Source organism: Heptranchias perlo, chromosome 37, assembly GCF_035084215.1.
Source record: "Heptranchias perlo isolate sHepPer1 chromosome 37, sHepPer1.hap1, whole genome shotgun sequence".
Classification (NCBI taxonomy): Eukaryota; Metazoa; Chordata; class Chondrichthyes; order Hexanchiformes; family Hexanchidae; genus Heptranchias; species Heptranchias perlo.
Window position 1 is genome coordinate 14,986,658 of NC_090361.1, and position 21,574 is coordinate 15,008,231.

A 21,574-nucleotide genomic window follows, 5' to 3' on the forward strand; every position below is an offset into this window, starting at 1 on the left:
TTGCTGGAGGACCATGGAAACTGATTCTAGTGCGCTCGCCATTGCCCTGGGCCAGTTCTGCTAACTCCACACAGCCCAGAGATCGACCCCTCCTAATTTTCTATTGCATCGGGTGCTACATTTTACCCAGTTGGCATCTGTGTTGCTAGTTGGTTGTAGCTGATGGGGCACTCTGGCCTCAGTGCCCCGGGTTAGAAGGTGGGGAGTTGGGCAGGGTTCCCGTTGCAGATTGCTACCTGGTGATCTCTGGTGGAGGGGTGTAGAGAGAGGGCAACACTAGGCTCCACTGTGATGCCTCATACAGTTGAATAGACTGATGCACCCTATCAAGGCACATGTCTGGATAATAGCCAATAGTGCGCGGTAATGGAGAGTGGCCCCTGGAATAGTAGCTCTGCCAGAGGCCGACTCCTCGCCTACAGGAGAGGGCAGGTTGGGCAAAACACGTTGAACAGAGGAAATCTTTACACCCCCCTCTCTCTCTCTCCCTCCAGGCTCCAAGACGCGCAGGATTCCTTTCCCAACGAAGAACCCCTTTACTTGGCTTTTCCTCTTGGTGTCTTGTCCTAACTATACGTATGAGGTAAGTCCCTGCCAGTGCACAGAGCTCAGTGCTGCCATCTGTTGCTTGGACCTTGGACTGGGGCCGCCCTGGACTGAGCACTTTGCAGCTTTAGTTATCTTTAAAAAAAAATCCTTGCATGCGCACGTGGGCCGGCAGAGACACAGACACATGTCCATCTCTGACTGGAGGCACCTGCTGCTGAATTTGCCACCCTGAAATATTTACGCTCGAGGTCTGGGCAAAGCTAAACATTCCTCCAGCCTTTTTGCTGACCGATGTCCCGTATGTACAGATGGGGAAATTATCTAATATTTCCTGTTACCGCAATGTGAGAGTGCTTTATTTTAAATTATCCCCGCATATAATTTTGGCCAATCCCCAGCTGCCTACTGGAGACAGTGTGACTTGCAAACTCTTCAATGAATAGGTGGGGGAATGGGCTGCGGGTGATTTTGAGCTCTGCTCTCACTGAGGGGAATTCCAGGGTGTGAGCATCTCACATAGCCCTGGGGTTTACAGCTACTGATCTGATCCCGCCATGTAATATATGTCAACATATCTGAGCACTAGAGGGACAGTTTCTGAGTGTCTTTACTGATAAAATCTATTTGTTTTTTGTACCTTCGCACTCTTCCCTTGGAAAACAGTGTGAACTTGTGGCGGAATTCACAAGCTGATTAACAGTCTGACAGGCCGTGACGTGAACCCTCCTCCCATGGCCGTAACCACCTTTTATACCGGCCCATAACGGGGATCATCCTATATGGCGGCAGTTTAAAATGTTTTTTTTTAAATGTAGTTTTGTTCCTTTATAAAATCTTTAAACCCCAATATTGCCATCTTCCCCTAAAAAAAAATAACGGCTGCATATAGTGACACCACTATTCACGGCCAGAATGGAGAGGATTGGGTAATTCCCCCATCAAACATACCTGGAGACCACACTGCTGTAAGTGACTGGGATTGATTTTACCCACATAATGTGTATTATGTAACTTTTCCTCCGCACACTGTTTTTCTGGAGAAATAATCCTGCTTTTGTCAGGAGACATTGCTGTAGTTTCGGTCATGAGTTCTCTTCGCTGCAGTTGTTAGAGACTCTTCTTAAATAGACTGTGCGTGCGCGTGTGTGTCCATGTCCGTACGTCTCGCCCCATCTCCAACTCATTGGCTAACCCAGTGCTGTCAATACTTGCTTTGAAAAATAATTTACCCCCAGATTCTACTCCTTCCCTCCCTCTTCCTCCCCCCTCTACCTCCCGCTCCTCCCCAGCCCATTGTTACAATATCTCGCGCACTTTATATTTGTATTTAAAACTCTAGTGCTAATTTTCTTTTGAGTAACATTAGCTGCTCAAACCCTCGCCTGTAACGGGAACTCTGCCTGATCGAACGTCTGATCCACTTTTTTTTTCTCTCTCTCTCCACAGGTGGGCTCCTGGATTGGCTTCACTATAATGACTCAGTGTCTCCCAGGTAAGGTCACATCTCGATGCTGCCGTGGGTCAGGTAACTGAACAGGCAGATCCTGGGAAGATAGGAACAGGAGGAGGCCATTTAGCCCCTCGAGCCTGTCCCGCCATTCAATGAGATCATGGCTGATCTGTGACTAACTCCACATACCCGCCTTAGCCCCATAATCCCTTAATACCTTTGATTAACAAAAATCTTTCAATCTCAGATTTAAAATGAGCAATTGAGCTAGCATCAACTGCCTTTTGCAGAAGAGAGTTCCAAACTTCCCCCACCCTTTGTGTGTAGAAGTGTTTCCTAACTTCACTCCTGAAAGTCCTGGCTGTAATTTTTAGGTTGTTAGTTCCCCTTAATATCTTGAAAACTTCGATCAAATCACCCCATAAATTATAAATTCCAGGGAATACAACACTAGTTTGTGTACACACTCTTTGTAATTTAACCCTTGGAGTCCAGGTATCATTCTAGTAAATCTACGCTGCACTCCCTCCAAGACCAATATGTCCTTCCGAAGGTGCGGTGCCCAGAACTGAACACAGTATTCCAGGTGTGGTCTAACCAGGGCTTTGTATAGCTGTAGCATAACTTCTACCCCCTTGTAGTCTAGTCCTCTAGACATAAAGGCCAACATTCCATTAGCCTTTTTGATTATTTTCTGTACCTGTCCATGATATTTTAATGATCTATGTACATGGACCCCCAAGTCTCTTTGGACCTCAACTGTTTCGAGCTTTTCATCGTTTAGAAAGTACTCTGATCTATCCTTTTTAAGTCCAAAGTGGGTGACCTCATACTTGCCTACATTGAAATCCATTTGCCACAGTTTTGCCCATTCACTTAATCTATTAATATCTCTAATTTTATGCTTCTATCTACACTGCTTACAATGCTGCCCATCTTTGTGTCATCGGCAAACATGGATATGTGGCTCTTTATCCTGTCACCTAAGTCGTTAATAAATACAGTGAATAGTTGAGGCCCCAACGCAGATCCCTGTGGGACACCACTAGTCACATCCTGCCAATTTGAGTCCCTGCCCATTATCCCTACTCCCTGTCTTCTGCCGCTCAGCCAATTTCCTGACCAGGCCAATAACTTGCCCTCCATTCCATGAGCTTCAACTTTAGCTATCAGTCTCATATGAGGGACTTTATCAAATGCTTTCTATAAGTCCATATAACCAACATCCATAGACATTCCCCTGTCCACTACTTCAATCAAGTTCATCAGGCATGAGCTACCCTTTACAAATCCATGCTGGCTCTCTGATCAGCTGAAAATTTTCAATGTTTAGTCACTATCCTTAATTATAGACTCTAGTAATTTCCCGACAACAAATGTTAGATTAACTGATCTATAATGCCCTGGTTTCCCCCTCTTGCCTTTCTTAAATAGCAGAGTGACATGTGCAATTTTCCAATCTAAAGGAACGGTTCCTGAATAGAGAGAACTTTGGAAGATTATAATTAAGGCATCTGGGATTGTGTGGATTTGTCACTATTGCCATTATTTTCTTCATTACTGTTAATTTGCTTACGTTAATTATGGTGAGTCCCCGTCCCTGATTCACAGTAAGTTTCCTTGGGGTGTCCAGCATGCTATCCTCTTCCTCTACTGTAAATACTGATGCAAAGTAATTATTTAACTTGTCTGCCATTTCCTTATTTTCATTCACAATATCATTATCAGTTTTTAATGGGCCTGCAGTAGGTTCATTTTCTATGAAGTCTGGATCTGAAAGTCTCATTTGAGCCCTGGTCCTCTGTTTTGTGAGGGATTACCTCAGTCCGAGAGCTGAGTCTTACTGGGGAAACCCTGCAAAAAAAAAATACCCAACACTTTTTTAAAAAAAAAGTCCCAGAATGCTTCCCAGTAATTGTTGCCAGCTGATCAGTGTCACCGTTTTCCTCGTTTCCCAAGGGAGCTCTTTACACGTGACGCCCAACTCCCAGCAATCCTCGCTGCTGCTCAGAGAGCAATGAGCTGGGCAGCTGGGACTAAAGATGGCCAGCTAACCTGGTGAGGAGGAGGCCACTCCCCACACTGAGAGTAAAGGCACCTTCTGTACAGTACAGAGCGAGGAAGACCCAGGTCTGGCCTGAGTTAGCTGACCTGAATTGATGCTCCACTTGTCTCGTGTACCTAGTTTCGAGGGTGGGGAAACCGGCTGAGGCTTCAGCTCTGGGTCGCTATCCAGTGACTCCTGCTGGGAAATGTGGATGTGGGAATGCCGAATAAGACTGGAATCGGACTTCACTGTGAGGCTGACTCTGGTATCTCTCTCCCTATGTGAGAGTCTAGAAGACGGGCAGCATCTTGGTAATTATACCGCTAGCAAGGCACTGCCAAGGGGAGAGTAGCCAAGCCTTTTGTGGTAGTTTAGATCTTTAAAATGACGCAATTCGAAAGCTGGATTCTCTGGTACGGAGCTGGTTAGTCCTCACTGCCCTTCTACAAAGTTTAAACTCTTCAGAATAGTTAAGCCACGCTGTGGTCTTCTCGTGAAGTGATAGTCAAATGAGAAGAGAGAAACTTCAGATTGAAACATTATCAGGTGGCTTTTGTGGGGGGCGGGGGGATACTGGACTCCACTGTGTGAGGTGACAATTCATCTCTAGATACAGCCATTAACCGCTCCCTGTCACGTGCTCGCTCTCCTTCTCCCAAACCCACCCTCCAAGTGTTTGCCCCTGTTGATCACCGTGCAAGATAGAAAGTACAGTGTTCTGAGTAAAAGGGGAAGGGAGGGAAGCAGCAGAGGCAGCTGAACGCACAGTGTCGATCTTCGTGACAAAGTTCACGAGTTCCTTGCACTTCCTCTTTTTTTTCCCCTCTTTTCTCTCCTCTTTTGTTTCCCCTCTCTCCCCCTTTTCTCTTTTTTTCTCTTTCTCTTGTCCTGTGCCCCATCTCCAAGTGTTCTCCCCTGTGGTTACTGTGCAGGACAGAGAGTCCAGTGTTCTAAGGGTAGACTGGGAAGGGGCAATGCCCACTCTGGATTACCGTCAGTAGCTGTGCCCCTGGTCTCTCTCTGGTTTGGTGCTGCCGGCTCCTGACACGTGGTGAACTCAGACTGCTGACTGCTCAATCCTGAGTGTCTGGAGCTAGAGGTGCTCTGGTTGAAAGGGCAGGTTTACTGGGTCTGGTGGGGGAGGCGGGGGAACCTTGATCCTGTTTGTAAAAAGATTTAACTTTCTTTTTCCAGTTGCGTTGTTTACGCTGGTTGGGTTCGTCCAGATGGCGATTTGGGCGAATGGGAAGCATCGCAGCTACCTGAAGGACTTCCGCGACTACCCACCCCTGCGCACCCCAATCATCCCCTTCTTCTTGTAGAACACGGACTCAGTGAGCCTCGGGGGGAGGGGTTTGCGACTCGCCCCATGTCTGTCTGTTTGTCTGTGTCTGTCTGTCTGCCTCCTACTGTAAGCCAATCACAAGCTTCCGCAGAGTTGTGTGATTACACCCTCCTGAGCTGCCGTTGTGTTCTTGCAAATGAGAAACTGTTGTGGGGGGGGGGGGGGGGAGAATTCTGACCTTTTTATACCGAACGTAAAGTGGGGGGAAATACTGGAACTCTTAACTCAGTCTTACTCTCTTTGGTTGCTGCCAGACCTGCTGTGTATTTCTAGCATTTCCTGCTTTTAATTCTGCTTGCCTGAGCTCCAGTTACACTGCGGGATCCTGAGTTCCATTAGTGGCGGGTCGGTCGGAGTAGGGGGAGGGGGATATAAATTTGTCTTGGGACCTGGCCCAAAACGGGCGACAGCAAATCGCAGCTCATTTCGCCCTCTGCCCCATTTTGACATCAATGGAAAAATAAATCGGGTGTAAAACAGTCTGCCGATTCACCACCACACAAGACTGACTGTGTCCTTCTCCTTGCCCAGTTACCCTCCAAACACCCATTTCCTTCCACCCTTTCTCCTCTGTGCTCTGCATCTGAACAGTGTAAACCCTGTGGTTTGAATGGGGCAGGTAGATGAAGTTGTTGGACAATCCTGACCGTCCCTGGGCTGGGAGAGCCGGCTTCTCTCAAAGATTGAACTGTTTTTCTTAAAGAAAAAATGCACTCGAGGGGCTAAGAATGTGTTCAGGTTTGTTCTTTGCCTCGGGCTGTGACCTGAGGGAGAGGATTGGTTTTATTTGGCTCGGTGCCTGGGTTTTAGTGACTCTGGGAGATGAGTAGAATAACCTGCCCCAACTCTGCTAATCCACCACTGAGGCTACTGAGCTTACAGCAGACCAGGGACCCTGGTCCAGGACATCGAACTCTAGTTGTAGTATGGACAACTCTCCTAGTGTATCATTCTCCATACACCCCAATGCCCCTTTAAACAAAATGGGGTAAGTTTTGTCTTCACCCCCATGGGCAGTAATTGGGCAGAGCAGATCGCCCACCTGTCATGGAACCCGTCTGATTTCAGTTTCCAATGTGGCCCATATTATATTATGTGGCCCTGAGCTCCAGCTACCTCTGTCTGTTTGCACTCGTATCCTTACTGCTTTGAATTTCTGTGGGCCTGGAGCTTTGGTGTTGGGGCAGTTCTTGGTGCTGTTCCCTCATTGGTGGAATAATCCTAACTCCTAACCCCAGGATCTGTTCGAATCAGCAGCTGCTTCCAACAGTGTAAATCCAGACTGCACCCATATTACCAGGAGGTCTGGGCAAAATTAGCTCATTTAAACAGGGTAATTTTCCAAGTTAGGACTGGGTCACAGAGACTCACTCACTGGCTGCAGCTTAGGAAAGGTGGGTTTACGGCCCTTGATTTCCTGATTTTTTTTTTGGTGTGGGAGGACTTCCCACCTACAGCAGCCACTCAGAACATCAGCTCTTAACGTGTCGTTGTTTAAAGGCACAGCGTTAAATCCTGAATAACGCAGGATTGCTGAGGACGAAACAAGTCTGTGGATTTCTATCCTCACCAAGCTCTGTCGTAGCTCGATCTCATTATCAGCCCCAGTGTCTCGTTACAGCTGTTAAATTTTCCCCCTCACCCTATACTTTTTATTTCAATGTGTGATTTTTTTTTTTTAAATTGAAGAGGAACCTGGCCTGCTTCAGCATCGTGTCCTGGAGCAGGCAGAGAACAAAACCAAAGCAGATCTCAGCACTGAGTCGGCAGAGTTGCCGACTATTGATCCTGCTTATAAAATGGATTTGCACTGATTTTGGGGGGGCGGCGGAATGGAAAATTGACACTAAAGGAGCTTTCCTGAGTTACTTTAACTGCTGTTCACACTGCAGTGAGCAGTGGATTTTTAGTTCCCTCTCTGATTTAGTTGCTGCTTCACCTAACTTTAAGTCTTAGTGCGTCCACTACCACCAGTGTGACCAACTGCTGTCTGTGTGTTTAATGGCAATGCAATGCGAGTTTTCATTACTCTCCTGATCTCTGCTAAATGTTGTTCGAAGGAGCCCTGTTAATCGGTGCAGTGTTTGTGTCTGCAAGTCATTAGGGGAAAATTGGACTTTTGAATCACTTTCAGAATTTTCCAGTGATTTATTTTCTGTCTGTAGGAGTTAAATGTTTTTCTTTCAAACTCTACAATGTCAGCAGTAACAATATTGTTTACAAAGAAACAGAATAAACTTGATTTACCCATGTGTTTCTTGCTGTATTTCTGTTGCAACAGTGACCCTTCAGTGTCTCTTGTAATTTAGGTACAGAGAAGCTGGACTGTAGCTTTATTGAAATTTTTAGTATAGTTCCTCCAACCGTTCCCCAATTTCTTTTGTTGTCCTTAATGTGTAAATATGACCTCTTATGCTTAAATTCAGGGGGCAGCAGGAAAGCTTGCTTACATCCAATTTATCCAAACCTCAGCTTAATTTTAAACACTTCCATCACACCCCCACTTGGGTCTTATCTCTCTTGAAAAAAGACCTAGCATAGTCAGTCTTCCCTCCTGCATCGTTCCCTGAAGTTCTAGGATCAACATAAGAAATGGGAGCAGAAGTCAGCCATTCGACCCCTCGAGCCCGCTCCGCCATTCAATAAGATCATGGCTGATCTTCTACCTCACTCCACTTCCCCACCCGATCTCTGTATCCCTTGATCTCCCTAGTGTCCAAAAATCTTATCAATCTCAGTTTTGAATATACTTAACGACTGAGCATCCACAGCTCTCTTAGAGAATTCCAATGACTCTCCAGGCAGGGGAAACAGCCTCTCAACATCTACTCTGTCAAGCCCTCTTAAGAATCTTATATGTTTTGATGAGATTACGTCTCATTCTTCTAAACTCCAGAGAATATAGGCCCATTCTACATAATCTTTCCTCATTGGACAATCCTCTCATCCCAAGAATCAATCTAGTGAATTTTCATTGTACTCTCTCTAAGGCAAGTATATCCTTAAGGAGACCAAAACTGTACACTGCACTCCAGGTGTGGTCTCACCAGAGCCCTATATAATTATAGCTGTCTAGCCCTTCTCTACCCCCTTCAATATCCTTTCTGAAATAGGAAGACCAAAACTGCACACAGTACTCCTACTGTGGCCAAGTTTTTAAATGACCTTGCACAATCCAAATAAAGATTGAGATTTTGGTTCTTCAGTTTTATTGAAATGCAAGGACTAGAATTGACCAAGGAAGGGGGAACAAGAATGACATATAAACCAGATTGGGGTAAAAATTTGCTGTGGACGTTATTGCGTTGTCTGTCCGGGAGCTGGCCCGTGCGATACTCTGTCCCATCAAGTGCCCTGGATTAATTTCTGCACCATTGCATTTAAACACCAGCTTTAATGCAGAAAAAGCCCCAGGCCCTGCAAAGCGAAGGAATGGAGTGCAGCGGCCTGGAAGTTAGGCCAGATGGCTGCAAGGGTTTTTGAACAGAGAGGTTTTAAAGGCAGGGAGCAAGGGGGAAAGTATCAGAGAATTACATGAAATCTACAGTGCAGAAACAGGCCATTCAGCCCAACTGGTCTATGCTAGTGTTTATGCTCCATGAGCCTCCTCCCACTGTACATCATCTAACCCTATCAGCATACCCTTCTATGCCACATGATCTTTTACGTCCACCTAAGGCGGCCTCAGTTTACCATCTCACTGAAAAGTAGCACCTCCAAAAGTGCAACACTCAGTCAGTACTGCACTGGAAGTGTCAGCTTAGATTTTGTGCTCAAGTCTCTGGAGTGGGGGCTTGAACTCAGAGGTGAGTGATAACCACTGAGCCAAGGCTGACAGACACTACTGGGAGTAAATTACACCCATCACAGCTGGGGACCTTCATTCAGGAACTTGTTCTTCTGATTCAGTGATTATTTACACAACAGCTTTTCAGGCACAGGGAACCAGTTGAAGCAGCTAATCACTGGGACAAGCTGTCCCCAGTCAATGATTCCATCTCCTCCTGGAGTAGGGTGAATTCCAAGTGTGAGCTCCTGATGTTGAGCCTCAGCACCCAGGAGCACATAATAGGAGCAGGAGTAGACCATATGGCCCCATGAGCCTGCTCTGCACAACTCAGGAAATCCAGTTAGATGGAGAATCTGGTGGGGGGGGAAATGTGCACAGGTGGTTTTCCACCATGTCGTGTGGAGTATTTACCCTCATCGGGCAGGCTGGTGGGGGTAGGTGCTGCTCTTCTCCGTTCTCCAGGAAGTGGGAAGCCTGCGTGGGTGCAATGAGGCGAGGACTGGACTGGCTTAGCTGTGATGCTCTCCACGACAGAGTAGCCCACCGACACACACCATCTTATATCCACAGGTGAATAATAGTCGAGCAAGGTGACGGTGAGTGGGTTGAGGGCTGGGGTGGCAGGGAGGGAGGAGAGAATGGAAAAGGAATGTTTGAACACTACAAGTCCGGTTTATAGTTAGACTTTTTATTGATCTCAGGAGACATTAGAATTATATACAGAAAATGTCACCAACACCCACTGCAGACAGAACATCCCGGGCCAGATAGGGGTGCTGTTCTGAGGGAGATCGACCCACCGGACCGAGCAGGTCCGGGGGCACTAGTTATGCCGCCTGTCTCTCCGCCATCATCTTCTTCCTCATCAGCAGACGCCTCTCCCTCTCGTACTCTTTCATACGCATCACGTAACTGGGGCGAGAGAACCAGAGGTTAATGGACTGGACCTTCACTCCCTGATTCTTTTAAAAACAGCCATTCCTCATCAAATGATGAAAGTTCGATTCAGACAGGCTCTGCCACTTTCCAGGGCCTCTTAACTTTGTAAACAAACAAGGCACCAAATTGCACAGCAAGATCCCAGAAATGAGATTAACTACTCATTTATCTACTTTTGGTGATGTTGGTTGAGGGATAAATATTGGCCAGTACACCGGGGAGAACTCCCCTGCTCTTCTTCGAAAGGCACCATGGGATCTGTTACATCTGCTTGAGAGGGCCAATAGGACCTCTGATAGTGCAGCACTCCCTCAGGGAGCAGTGCTCTGGAGTGTCAGCCTCGATTTTTGTGCTCCAGTCTCTGGAGTGGGACTTACTCCCACGACCTTCTGACTCAGAGGCAAGTGTGACACCCACTGAGCCATGGATGACACCAACAGTTTGTTACTTTACGCCAAGGGGTTATCAAGAACATCCAGTCTGAGTAACAATTCACAGCCCCCCAGAGTGACTGCTTCAACTATTCGGATGGAGGTTGTTTAAACCCATGAGGTGAGGTATGCCACACCTTTGGACAAATGCGGGGAGGGGGACCAAATTTGATCTTCGCACTCAGCCCTGGTGATTTACTATGCAGCGCTACTGTACTGGGGTAGACCCATCACCTCGGGACTCCCTCTCACACTCCCCCATAGGGCAGACGGAGAGGCAGCATCGTCACAGACCTGCCCGCTCAGGGAGACCCGAGGGGTTTAGCAGGTTTGGCACCAATTCTTGGCACAGACATATCTGAGCACCGACTGATTATCAGCAGCTGACGCAGGGGAAATTAAAAGTTTACATGGCTCCCTGTGTGGAGCTCCGCACGCAGAGACGGGATAAGCTCAGTGCTGCCCGGTTCCCAGGGCAGGTACCACTGTAGACAGGAAGGTAAGAAATATCAGATCTTACCAGGAAGTGTGGAGCCGAGCCCCATCTCCGAGGGTTTCTATTCGAACATTCCACCTTTCATTTAATCTTTGTCTCTCTATAATTTAGAGACTTTCTCCTTTTTCGCTTCAATTTGAAATCCTTCCCACTGATTCCCCACCCCCACCCTCCGCTCTTGATTGCACTGGCACAAATGAGCAGATAATTTGCTGTTAGTCGAGGGAACAGTATCTGAGTACAGCTCCAAGGGTGCTAGAAACCCTCTGGGTGACCATTCTTCCTGGCAATTTGGAATCTGAGTACTGACTGGCTATTTGGCCATGGGGGTCATCACCAACAGGAGGCCTGGCTGAATGTTATGCTCTCTGGCCCAGGGACGGGCACTGAAGCCATTTTTAGCCACCACCACTTCCTCGACTGACATGGCAGAGGCCTGGGAATGAAGCAGCAGCCTTTCCTGGAGCCTGTGGCTCAGCTCTGGGCACTATATTAACCAACTGAAGACTGGAATGGAGTGGGGGGTAAACTACGTTCAGTGGGTCAGTCAGTCCAGGCAGAGCGCGAGGGCCGCAGGGAAAAGGTGCGGGAAGAACAGCTAAAAGTGAACTCTTACTCCTCGTGCTCGCAGGAATCCCAGTCGTGACGCTCGTGATTACACACCAGGAAGTTGGGCCATGTATCCCGCTTACACTTCAGAAACTTGATGAGGTGATGAGCGCAGTAATCTCGCTGACTGAGAGGTAGTTGGGCATCATTCATCTCTTGCTGCGTGGCGATCATCACTGACAGAGACAGAGACAGACACGGTCACTAGATTCAATCCCAGGCAGAGAATTAAGAACATAAGAAATAGGAGCAGGAGTCGGCCATCCGGCCCCTCGAGCCTGCTCCGCCATTCAATAAGATCATGGCTGATCCTCGACCTCAACTCCATTTTCCTGCCCGATCCCCATATCCCTTTAATATCTAAAAATCTATCGATCTCTGTTTTGAATGTACTCAATGACTGAGCCTCCACAGTCCCCTAGGGTAGAGAATTCCAAAGACTCACCACCCTGAGTGAAGAAATTTCTCCTCATCTCAGTCCGACATGGCCGACCCCTTATTCTGAGACTGTGACCCCTGGTTCTAGACTCCCCAGCCTGGGGAAACACCCTCCCTGCATCTACCCTGTCGAGCCCTGTATGAATTTTGTATGTTTCAATTAGATCACCTCTCATTCTTCTAAACTCTAGAGAATACAGGCCTAGTCTACTCAATCTCTCCTCATACGACAATCCCGCCATCCCAGGAATCAGTCTGGTGAACCTTCGTTGTACTCCCTCTGTGGCAAGTATATCCTTTCTTAGGTAAGGAGACCAAAATTGTACATAATACTCCAGGTGCAGTCTCACCAAGGTCCTGTATAATTGCAGTAAGATATCTTTACTCCTGTACTCAAATCCTCTTGTAATAAAGGCCAACATACCATTTGCCTTCCAAATTGCTTGCTGCACCTGCATGTTAGCTTTCAGTGTCTCATGTACAAGGACACCCTGGTCCCTTTGAACATCAACATTTCCCAATCTCTCACCATTTAAAAAATACTCTGCATTTCTGTTTTTCCTACCACAGTGGATAACTTCACATTTTTCCACATTATATTCCATCTGCCATGTTCTTGCCCACTCACTTAGCCTGTCTATATCCCCTTGAAGCTTCTTTGCATCCTCCTCACAACTCACATTCCCACCTAGTTTTGTGTCATCAGCAAACTTGGAAATATTACATTTGGTCCCCTCATCCAAATCATTGATATATATTGTGAATAGCTGGGGCCCAAGCACCGATCCCTGCGGTACCCCACTAGTTACAATCTGCCAACCCGAAAAAGACCCGTTTATTCCTACTCTCTTTTCTGTCTGAAAACCAATTCTCAATCCATGCCAGTATATTACCCCCAATTCCACGTGCTCTAACTTTGTTCACCAACTTCCTGTGTGGGACCTTATCGAAAGCCTTCTGAAAATCTAAATACACCACATCCACTGGTTCCCCCTTATCTATTCTACTAGTTACATCCTCAGAGAACTCCAATAGGTTTGTCAAACACGATTTCCCTTTCATAAATCCATGTTGACTCTGCTAAATCCTATTATTATTTTCTAAGTGTCCTGTTATCACATCCTTAATAATAGATTCTAGCATTTTCCCTACTACTGATGTCAGGTCTGTAGTTCCCTGTTTTCTCTCCCTCCTTTTTTTTTTAAATAGTGCGGTTACATTTGCCACCCTCCAATCTGTAGGAACTGTTCCAGAATCTATAGAATTTTGGAAGATGACAACCAATACATCCACTGTCTCTATAGCCACCTCTTTCAAAACTCTGGGATGTAGATCATCAGATCCTTGGGATTTATCGACTTTCAGTCTCATTAATTTCTCTAGTTCTACTTAACAACAACTTGCATTTATATAGCGCCTTTAACGTAGTAAAACGTCCCAAGACGCTTCACAGGAGCGATCAGGTAAAAATTTGACACCGAGCCACTTAGAGATATTAGGACAGGTGACCAAAAGCTTGGTTAAAGAAGATGGTTTTAAGGAGTGACTTAAAGGAGAGGCGGAGAGGTTTAGGGAGCAAATTCCAGAGCTTAGGGCCTAGGCAGCTGAAGGCACGGCCGCCAATGGTGGAGCGAAGGAAATCGGGGATGCACAAGAGGTCAGAATTGGAGGAGTGCAGAGATCTCGGAGGGCTGTAGGAGGTTACAGAGAGAGGGCTCCTCACCGAACACTTTCCATCACTGTTTCTACTTACTGAATTGCTTTTTTCAGGGTTGTCACCAACATTTCTCTTGTGGATGAAAAACTGTTTTTATAAAAGAGCTGGAGTGTTACACCGCGTAACTCAGTAATTCTGCTGCTGTGATGGAGCTGCGTCCCTCCACAAAGCCTCATTGTTAAGTATATATGGGCTCAGGTCAGTCAGAGTTTGTTTGGTCAGGGAGCTGTGCAGATTGGAAAGTCCTTGTATGTTTCGAGCTGCAGGGCAGAAGTGCCCAGCATTTAAAGAATGGCTTTTCTTTTTCTTTCTCTTCAAAGATTGTTTTGCATCTGTAAGAGTACAATGCACTGAACAGAAAAACACGGTGTCTGATACACTTTATGCAACTTTAGTAATTCATCCCTTTAAATTGTACTCACCACCACTGGCGATCTTGAAACCAACAGTACTTCACCCCAGAGTTACACAGTTCAAAATACCCTGCCCAGAACCTGTCGCTGTTCTGCTGGGCATTTTTCACACTTCAAGTGGACACAGTTAAGAAAGAAAACTCATCCTACCTCTTGGAGACGTCCAACTGCTTTTCACAGCCAAAGGACTACTTCAGCAGTCACTGCGGTTTATGTAGGGAAGTGCGACAGCTAGATCCTGCAAACAGCTGAGAGATGAACGACCAGATAATCTGTTTTGGGTGGTGGGGGTTGAGGGAAGAATGTTGGCCAGGACACTGGGAACTTTAACACCCACCTGAACAGGCAGACAGGACCTTAGTTTAAATATGTTTTCCAACAATTCAGCACTAACTGAAGTGTCAGCCGTGGCTCGGTGCGTAGCTCTCTCCCCCCGGAATCAGACGGTTGTGAGTTCAAGTCCCACTCCAGAGACTCGAGCACAAAATCTAGGCTGACACTCCCCGTGCAGTACTGAGGGAGTGCTGCTCTATCAGCAGAGGTGCCGACTTTCAGATGAGATGTTAAACCGAGACCCGGTCTGCCCTTGTAGGTGAACACACTATTCGAAGAGCAGGGGAGATCTCCCAGGTGTTCTGGCCAATATTTATCCCTCAACCAACATCACTGAAAAAAACAAGATGATTTGATCATTATCACATTGCTGTTTGTGGGATCTTCCTGTGCACAAATTGGCTGGATTGTTTCCTACATTAAAACAGTGACTACACTTCAAAAGTACTTCATTGGCTGTAAAGTGCTTTGGGGGGAGGTGGGGTCCTGAGCTTGTGAAAGCGGCTATAGAAATACTGGATGATATGCTCGAGTCCTGGAGGGGGACTTGACCTTCTGACTCTGCGCTACCGACTCAGCCATGAAAATTCCACGCACCGGGCACTGCACTGAAATCCTACTGCCTGCACAAAATGTCCCAACCATCAGCCCTGGCAGTCCGGGCCCAGTGAGAGGGTGTGAGCATCACCACACACCAATGACACGATCCGCACAATCGCAAGGGGAACAGAGCAAAGCCGAGCCTGTATCACCAACACCTAACAGTTTAGGCAACTTAGAAACAGTTCCCGACGTCACCCAGAGCCCACGGTCCCAAGGCTGTTACCTGAGACCCACTGAAACCCCCTCTCCGAGTTGCGAGCCCCACTGCCTGCCCTCGTGTCAGGGAGAGCACCGGTTCCCATGTTACCAGAGGGTTTGGGCCACAGTAAAACCGGTCAGTAACAGAGCATGAACGGCTGATGGTAAACACTTAGAATGGGTTTCATGGCTGTAGCCCACTCGGGGTTAGAGGGGCGTAAGAGGCGGAGGAGTTTTGACATTACCTGATACTGATAGTGTCCGCACAGGAACAGGGGGCGGCCGTCCAGCCTGTTCCGCCATTCAATCAGATCATGGATGATCTGTTCCTCAACTCCATTTACCTGCCTTTGTTCCATATCCCTTGATACCCTTACCCAACAAAAACCTATCGATTTCAGGTTTTGAAATCTTCAATTGACCCCCAGCCTCAACAGCTTTTTGGGGGAGAGTTTTCCAGATTTCCACTCCCCTTTGTGTGAAAAAGTGTTTCCTGACATCACCCCTAACGGCCTAGCTCTAATTTTAAGATTATGCCCCTTGTTCTAGACTCCCCCCCCCCCCCCCCCAGAGGAAAGAGTTTCTCTCCATCTGCCCTATCGAATCCCTTTATCACTTTAAACACCTCAATCAGATCACCCCTCAATCTTCTAAACTCAATGTTTATGCCACGTATAACTTGCAATTATACAGAGTCATAGAATCATAGAAGGTTATAGAATAGAATCATAGAAGGAGGCCATTCAGCCCATCGTGTCCGTGCCGGCCAAAAAAGAACTACCCAGCCTAATCCCACTTTCCAGCACTTGGTCCGTAGCCCTGTAGGTTACAGCACTTCAGGTGCACATCCAAGTACTTTTTAAATGAGTTGAGGGTTTCTGTCTCTACCACCCTTTCAGGCAGTGAGTTCCAGACCCCCACCACCCTCTGGGTGAAAACATTTCTCCTCAGCTCCCCTCTAATCCTTCTACCAATTACTTTAAATCTATGCCCCCTGGTCACTGACCCCTCTGCTAAAGGAAATAGGTCCTCCCTATCCACTCTATCTAGTCCTGTCATAATTTTATATACCTCAATTAAATCTCCCCTCAGCCTCCTTTGTTCCAAAGAAAACAATCCCAGCCTATCTAATCTTTCCTCATAGCTAAAATTCTCCAGCCCTGGCAACATCCTCGTAAATCTCCTCTGTACCCTCTCTAATGCAATCACATCTTTTCTGTAGCGTGGTGACCAGAACTGTACACAGTACTCTAGCTGTGGCCTAACCAATGTTTGATACAGTTCTAGCATAACCTCCCTGCTCTTATATTCTATGCCTCGGCTAATAAAGGAAAGTATCCCGTATGCCTCCTTAACCACCTTATCTACCTGTCCTGCTACCTTCACTGATCCGTGGACATGTACTCCAAGGTCCCTTTGTTCAAGGCTGTAGCCCAGCCAGCTCTCCCGATGGCTCAGTGAGTATGGTAGTATAGTGCGTTACTGGGCCAGTAATCCAGAGAACCCAAGTTCAAATCCCACCATGGTAGCTTGAGACTTTGAATTCAGTTTCCTAACATCAGTAGAGTCTACTATAAAAGATGTGATAACAGAACACTTGGAGGGCATTAATGGGATTGGACAAAGTCAGCATGGGTTTACGAAAGGCAAATCATGCTTAACAAATCTACTGGAGTTTTTTGAAATAGATAGGGGAGAACCAGTGGATGTGTTGTATTTGGATTTTTAGAAGGCTTTTGATAAGGTCCCACACAAGAGGTTAGTGTGCAAAATTAAAGCAAATGGGATTGGGGAAATATACTGGCATGGATTGAGAATTGGTTGACAGAGAGTAGGAATAAACGGGTCTTTTTCAGGGTGGCAGGCAATGACTAGTGGGGTACCGCAGGGATCAGTGCTTGGGCCCCAGCTATTCACAATATAGATCAATGATTTGGATGAGGGAACTAAATGTAACATTTCCAAATTTGCAGACGACACAAAGCTGGGGTGGAATGTGAGCTGTGAGGAGGATGTGAAGAAGCTCCAATGTGATTTAGACAAGTTGGGTGAGTGGGCAAGAACATGGCAGATGCAGTATAACGTGGATAAATGTGAGGTTATCCACTTTGGTTGTAAAAACAGAAAGGCAGATTATATGAATGGTGATAGATTGGGAAAAGGGGAGGTGCAACAAGACCTGGTTGTCCTTGTACACCAGTCGCTGAAAGTGAGCATTCAGGTGCAGCAAGCAGTTAGGAAGGCGAATGGTATGTTGGCCTTCATTGCAGGAGGATTTGAATACAGGAGCAGGGATGTCTTACTGCAGTTATACAAGGCCTTGGTGAGACCACATCTGGGAGTATTGTGTGCAGTTTTGGTCTCCTTATCTGAGGACGGATATCCTTGCCATGGAGGGAGTGCAACGAAAGTTTACCAGACTGATTCCTGGGATGGCAGGACTGACGTATGAGGAGAGATTGGGTCCTATATTCACTCGAGTTTAGAAGAATGAGAGGTGATCTCATCGAAACATATAAAATTCTAACAGGACTAGGCAGACTAGATGCAGGGAGGATGTTCCCGATGGCTGGGGAGTCCAGAACCAGGGGTCACAGTCTCAGGATACGGGGTATGCCATTTAGAACCGAGATGAGTAGAAATTTCTTCACTCAGAGGGTGGGGAAACTGTGGAATTCTCTACCACAGAAGGCAGTGGAGGCCAAGTCATTAGATGTATTCAAGAAGGAGACAGATATATTTCTTAATGTTAAAGGGATCAAGGGATATGGGGAAAAAGTGGGAACAGGGTACTGAGTTAGACAATCAGCCATGATCATTTTGAATGGCAGAGCAGGCTCGAAGGGCCGAATGGCCTACTCTTGCTCCTATTTTCTGTGTCTATGTTTCCTTTACACCACTCAGTATCCTCCTATTTATTGTGTGCTCCCTTGCCATGTTTGCCCTCCCCAAATGCATTACCTCACACTTCTCTGGAATGAATTCCATTTCCTACTTTTCTGCCACCTGACCCGTCCATTGATATCTTCCTGAAGTTTACAGTTTTCCTCCTCACTATCAACCACCAATTTTTGTATCATCTGCAAACTTCTTGATCAAGCCCCCAAAATTCAAGTCCAAATCATTAATATATACAACAAAAAGCAAGGGACCTAGTACTGAGCCTTGCAGAACGCCACTGAAAACAGCCTCCCAGTCACAAAAATAACCATCAACATTACCCTTTGCTTCCTGCCACTGAGCCAATTTTGGATCTAAGGCAGGGTCACTGAATATTTTTAAGGCTGAGTTAGATAGATTCCTAATTAACAAGGGAGTCAAAGGTTATAGTAGGTAGACGGGAAAGTAGGGTTGAGGTCACAATCAGATCAGCCATGATCTTATCAAATGGCACAGCAGGCTCGAGGGGCCGAATGGCCTACTCCTGCTCTTAATTCATATGTTCGTATGTGTAACTGGCCACTTTCCCCAGGATCCCATGGGCTTTTACTTTTTTGACCAGTCTGCCATGTGGGACCTTGTCAAAAGCCCTGCTAAAATGCATTCATCGTTGCTGGGTCAAAATCCTGGAACTCCCTATCTAACAGCACTGCGGGAGAACTTTCACCACACGGACTGCAGCGGTTCAAGCAGGCGGCTCATCACCACCTTCTCAAGAGCAATAAATGCTGGCCTTGCCAGCGATGCCCACATCCCATGAACAAATAAAACACTACATCAAACACACTACCCTCATCGACTCTCCTTGTTACCTCCTCAAAAAATTCAATCAAGTTAGTCAGACACGACCTTCCCTTAACAAATCCATGCTGACTGTCCTTGATTAACCCCTGCCTTTCTAAATGACGACTGATTCCAATAACTTGCCCACCACCAAGGTTAGACTGACTGGCCTATAATTACTCGGTCTATTTTTTTCTCCCTGGATGAGCTGAAATTTCCTCCCATTAAACATTGCAAAGCCCAAAGCCATTGTCTTCAGCCCCCCCACCGCAAACTCTGTTCCCTAGCCACCAATTTCATCCCCCTCACTGGCAGCTGTCTCAGGCTGAATTGCACTGTTCACAATCTTGGCATTTTATTTGACCCTGATCAGAGTATCTGACCCCATATCCAAGACCGCCTACTTCCACCTCCTTAATATTACCCGTCTCCATCCCTGCCTCAGCCCAGCTGCTGCTGAAACCCTCATCCACGCCTTCGTTACCTTGAGACACAACTATTCCAATGCTCTCCTGGTCGGCCTCCCATCTTCCACCCTCCATAAACTTGAGCGCAACCAAAACTCTGCTGCCTGTATGCCAACTCGCACCAAGTCCCGTTCATCTATCACCCCCTGTTCGCTGACCCACAGTGGCTCTGGATTTCCCTCCCTAAACATCTCCACCTCCTTCTTGTCTAAGAACACCTGTCCCTCCTCCTTTAAGACGCTCCTTACAACTTGACAAAGTCAAAACTCTTTGACCAAGCTTTTCGTCTCCTGTCCTGTCCCAATTCTTTAGCTCGGTGTCAAGTATTGTCTGATTACACTCCCGTGGAGCTCCTTGGGATGTTTTATTACGTTAAAGGCAAACAAGCAAATTGCTGTTATTGAATATCTGTATATCAGACCCTGCAAATCACATGCAGAGAATCACACACTCTGGGATCACATTCATCAGTGATAAAGTATATGATTTTTATCTGGTGGAAATGTTATTTGTTTATTTATAGATATCTCCTGTTAATATTCACTAAGTCAGGAATATAACTCCAGTTGTTCTCCCTGTGCAATGCTTTCTACCAGGACTGTGCACCCTGACTGATCCTATTACCTCAATACATCTACAACTAGAATTGCACAGGGATTCAGGCGCTGGGCTGATTCATTGCTAAAATGTTTACATAGCACAGACTCTCTTTATATTTTAATGCAATGCAGCCTGGGGTGGGCTCGGTTACAGATGCCGAACGCTTCTGACCTGCAGCCTAAAATTTACCTGCAAAATTCCGAGCAATCAGCGGCAGAATTCTACATTATTATGGGATACCTGTGTGCGCTGCCACTCCCTCCCCCCCAAAGGTTCGCATCATCCGAGCAACGCCACGGGGGGGGGGGGGAGGCCGCCGGTCAGCGAGCAACGCCACGGGGGGGGAGGCCGCCGGTCAGCGAGCAACGCCACGGGGGGGGGGAGGCCGCCGGTCAGCGAGCAACGCCACGGGGGGGGGGGGAGGCCGCCGGTCAGCGAGCAACGCCACGGGGGGGAGGCCGCCGGTCAGCGAGCAACGCCACGGGGGGGGGGGGGGAGGCCGCCGGTCAGCGAGCAACGCCACGGGGGGGGGGGGGAGGCCGCCGGTCAGCGAGCAACGCCACGGGGGGGAGGCCGCCGGTCAGCGAGCAACGCCACGGGGGGGAGGCCGCCGGTCAGCGAGCAACGCCACGGGGGGGGGGGGGGGAGGCCGCCGGTCAGCGAGCAACGCCACGGGGGGGAGGCCGCCGGTCAGCGAGCAACGCCACGGGGGGGGGGGGGGGGGAGGCCGCCGGTCAGCGAGCAACCCCCGTCCCGGCCCCCGGCGCCGGATACTCACCGCGCTTCTGCCGATCGGGGAAGCCCAGGTCGGGCGGGAAGCTGGGCAGGCTGCTCGGTTCGGGCTCGGTGTCCCGCTCCGTCAGGTATCGCCGCACCAGATGCGCCCCCATCGCGGCCTCAGGCTCAGGCTCAGGGTCACCCGCCGCCGCCGCCGCTACAACCCGGATATGAACCCGGCGGCCGCGGTTCCGGGGCAGAGCACGGACGTAGTGACGTCACGCGCCAGGCGGCTCGGCCGCCATCGTTGTGCGGGGCGGAAGTCCCAATTACTGCGGGGCGCCAGCTGCGTGGCAAATGTTGGGACCCGCCCACTCAGCAGCAGCTCCCAAACCCCCAGGCAGCTGAATCAGACTCTCAGTGACTGGGGTCTAACAAACTCTGACAGACCTCGACCAGCACCCCTTAAAATTCTTTACACCGCTCTGATTTTCTCCCCCCCCTGTCCTGAGGCGCTGCGTCCCACTGGGGTACACAGGGTGCTGGGTGCAGTTGCCCGGGTACAGGGGTTCCTGGGGTACCCTTCCCTGGGTACAGGGGTTCCTGGGGTACCCTTCCCCAGGTACGCAGGGTGCTGGGTACGGTTCTCTGGGTACAGGGGGTGCTGGGGTACGGTTCCCTGGGTACAGGGGGTGCTGGGGTACGGTTC

The 21,574-nt window shown here is 48.0% G+C and overlaps 2 protein-coding genes across 2 annotated transcripts in view; one reads left to right on the forward strand and one right to left on the reverse strand.

Moving 5' to 3' along the window:
- Positions 1–5,549, forward strand: part of LOC137304532 (very-long-chain enoyl-CoA reductase) — a 60,154-nt gene extending 54,605 nt beyond the window's left edge. Inside the window, exons 11-13 of the mRNA XM_067973168.1 lie at positions 495–583; positions 1,996–2,041; positions 5,241–5,549. Of these exons, the coding sequence (XP_067829269.1) occupies positions 495–583; positions 1,996–2,041; positions 5,241–5,368 (263 nt within the window). The 3' untranslated portion in view covers positions 5,369–5,549. The remainder of the gene's footprint in view (positions 1–494; positions 584–1,995; positions 2,042–5,240) is intronic.
- Positions 5,550–9,853: 4,304 nt separating this feature from the next.
- On the reverse strand, positions 9,854–21,107 carry ndufb7 (NADH:ubiquinone oxidoreductase subunit B7). The gene is made up of 3 exons (XM_067973170.1): positions 20,927–21,107; positions 11,664–11,832; positions 9,854–10,093 (listed from the first exon to the last, which is right to left on the reverse strand). Exons 1-3 carry the CDS (start codon positions 21,036–21,038, stop codon positions 10,009–10,011), a joined length of 366 nt encoding a protein of 121 aa, XP_067829271.1. The 5' UTR covers positions 21,039–21,107; the 3' UTR covers positions 9,854–10,008.
- Positions 21,108–21,574: the final 467 nt, after the last annotated feature.

Excerpts from the sequence above, each read along its gene's own strand:
- ndufb7 (XM_067973170.1), bottom strand. The coding sequence starts at position 21,038 with ATGGGGGCGCATCTGGTGCGGCGATACCTGACGGAGCGGGACACCGAG. Across the intron at positions 11,833-20,926 it reads CCCCGATCGGCAGAAGCGCG|TGATGATCGCCACGCAGCAA; the intron begins GTGAGTATCCGG and ends TGTCTCTGTCAG. Across the intron at positions 10,094-11,663 it reads GATTCCTGCGAGCACGAGGA|TTACGTGATGCGTATGAAAG; the intron begins GTAAGAGTTCAC and ends CTCTCGCCCCAG.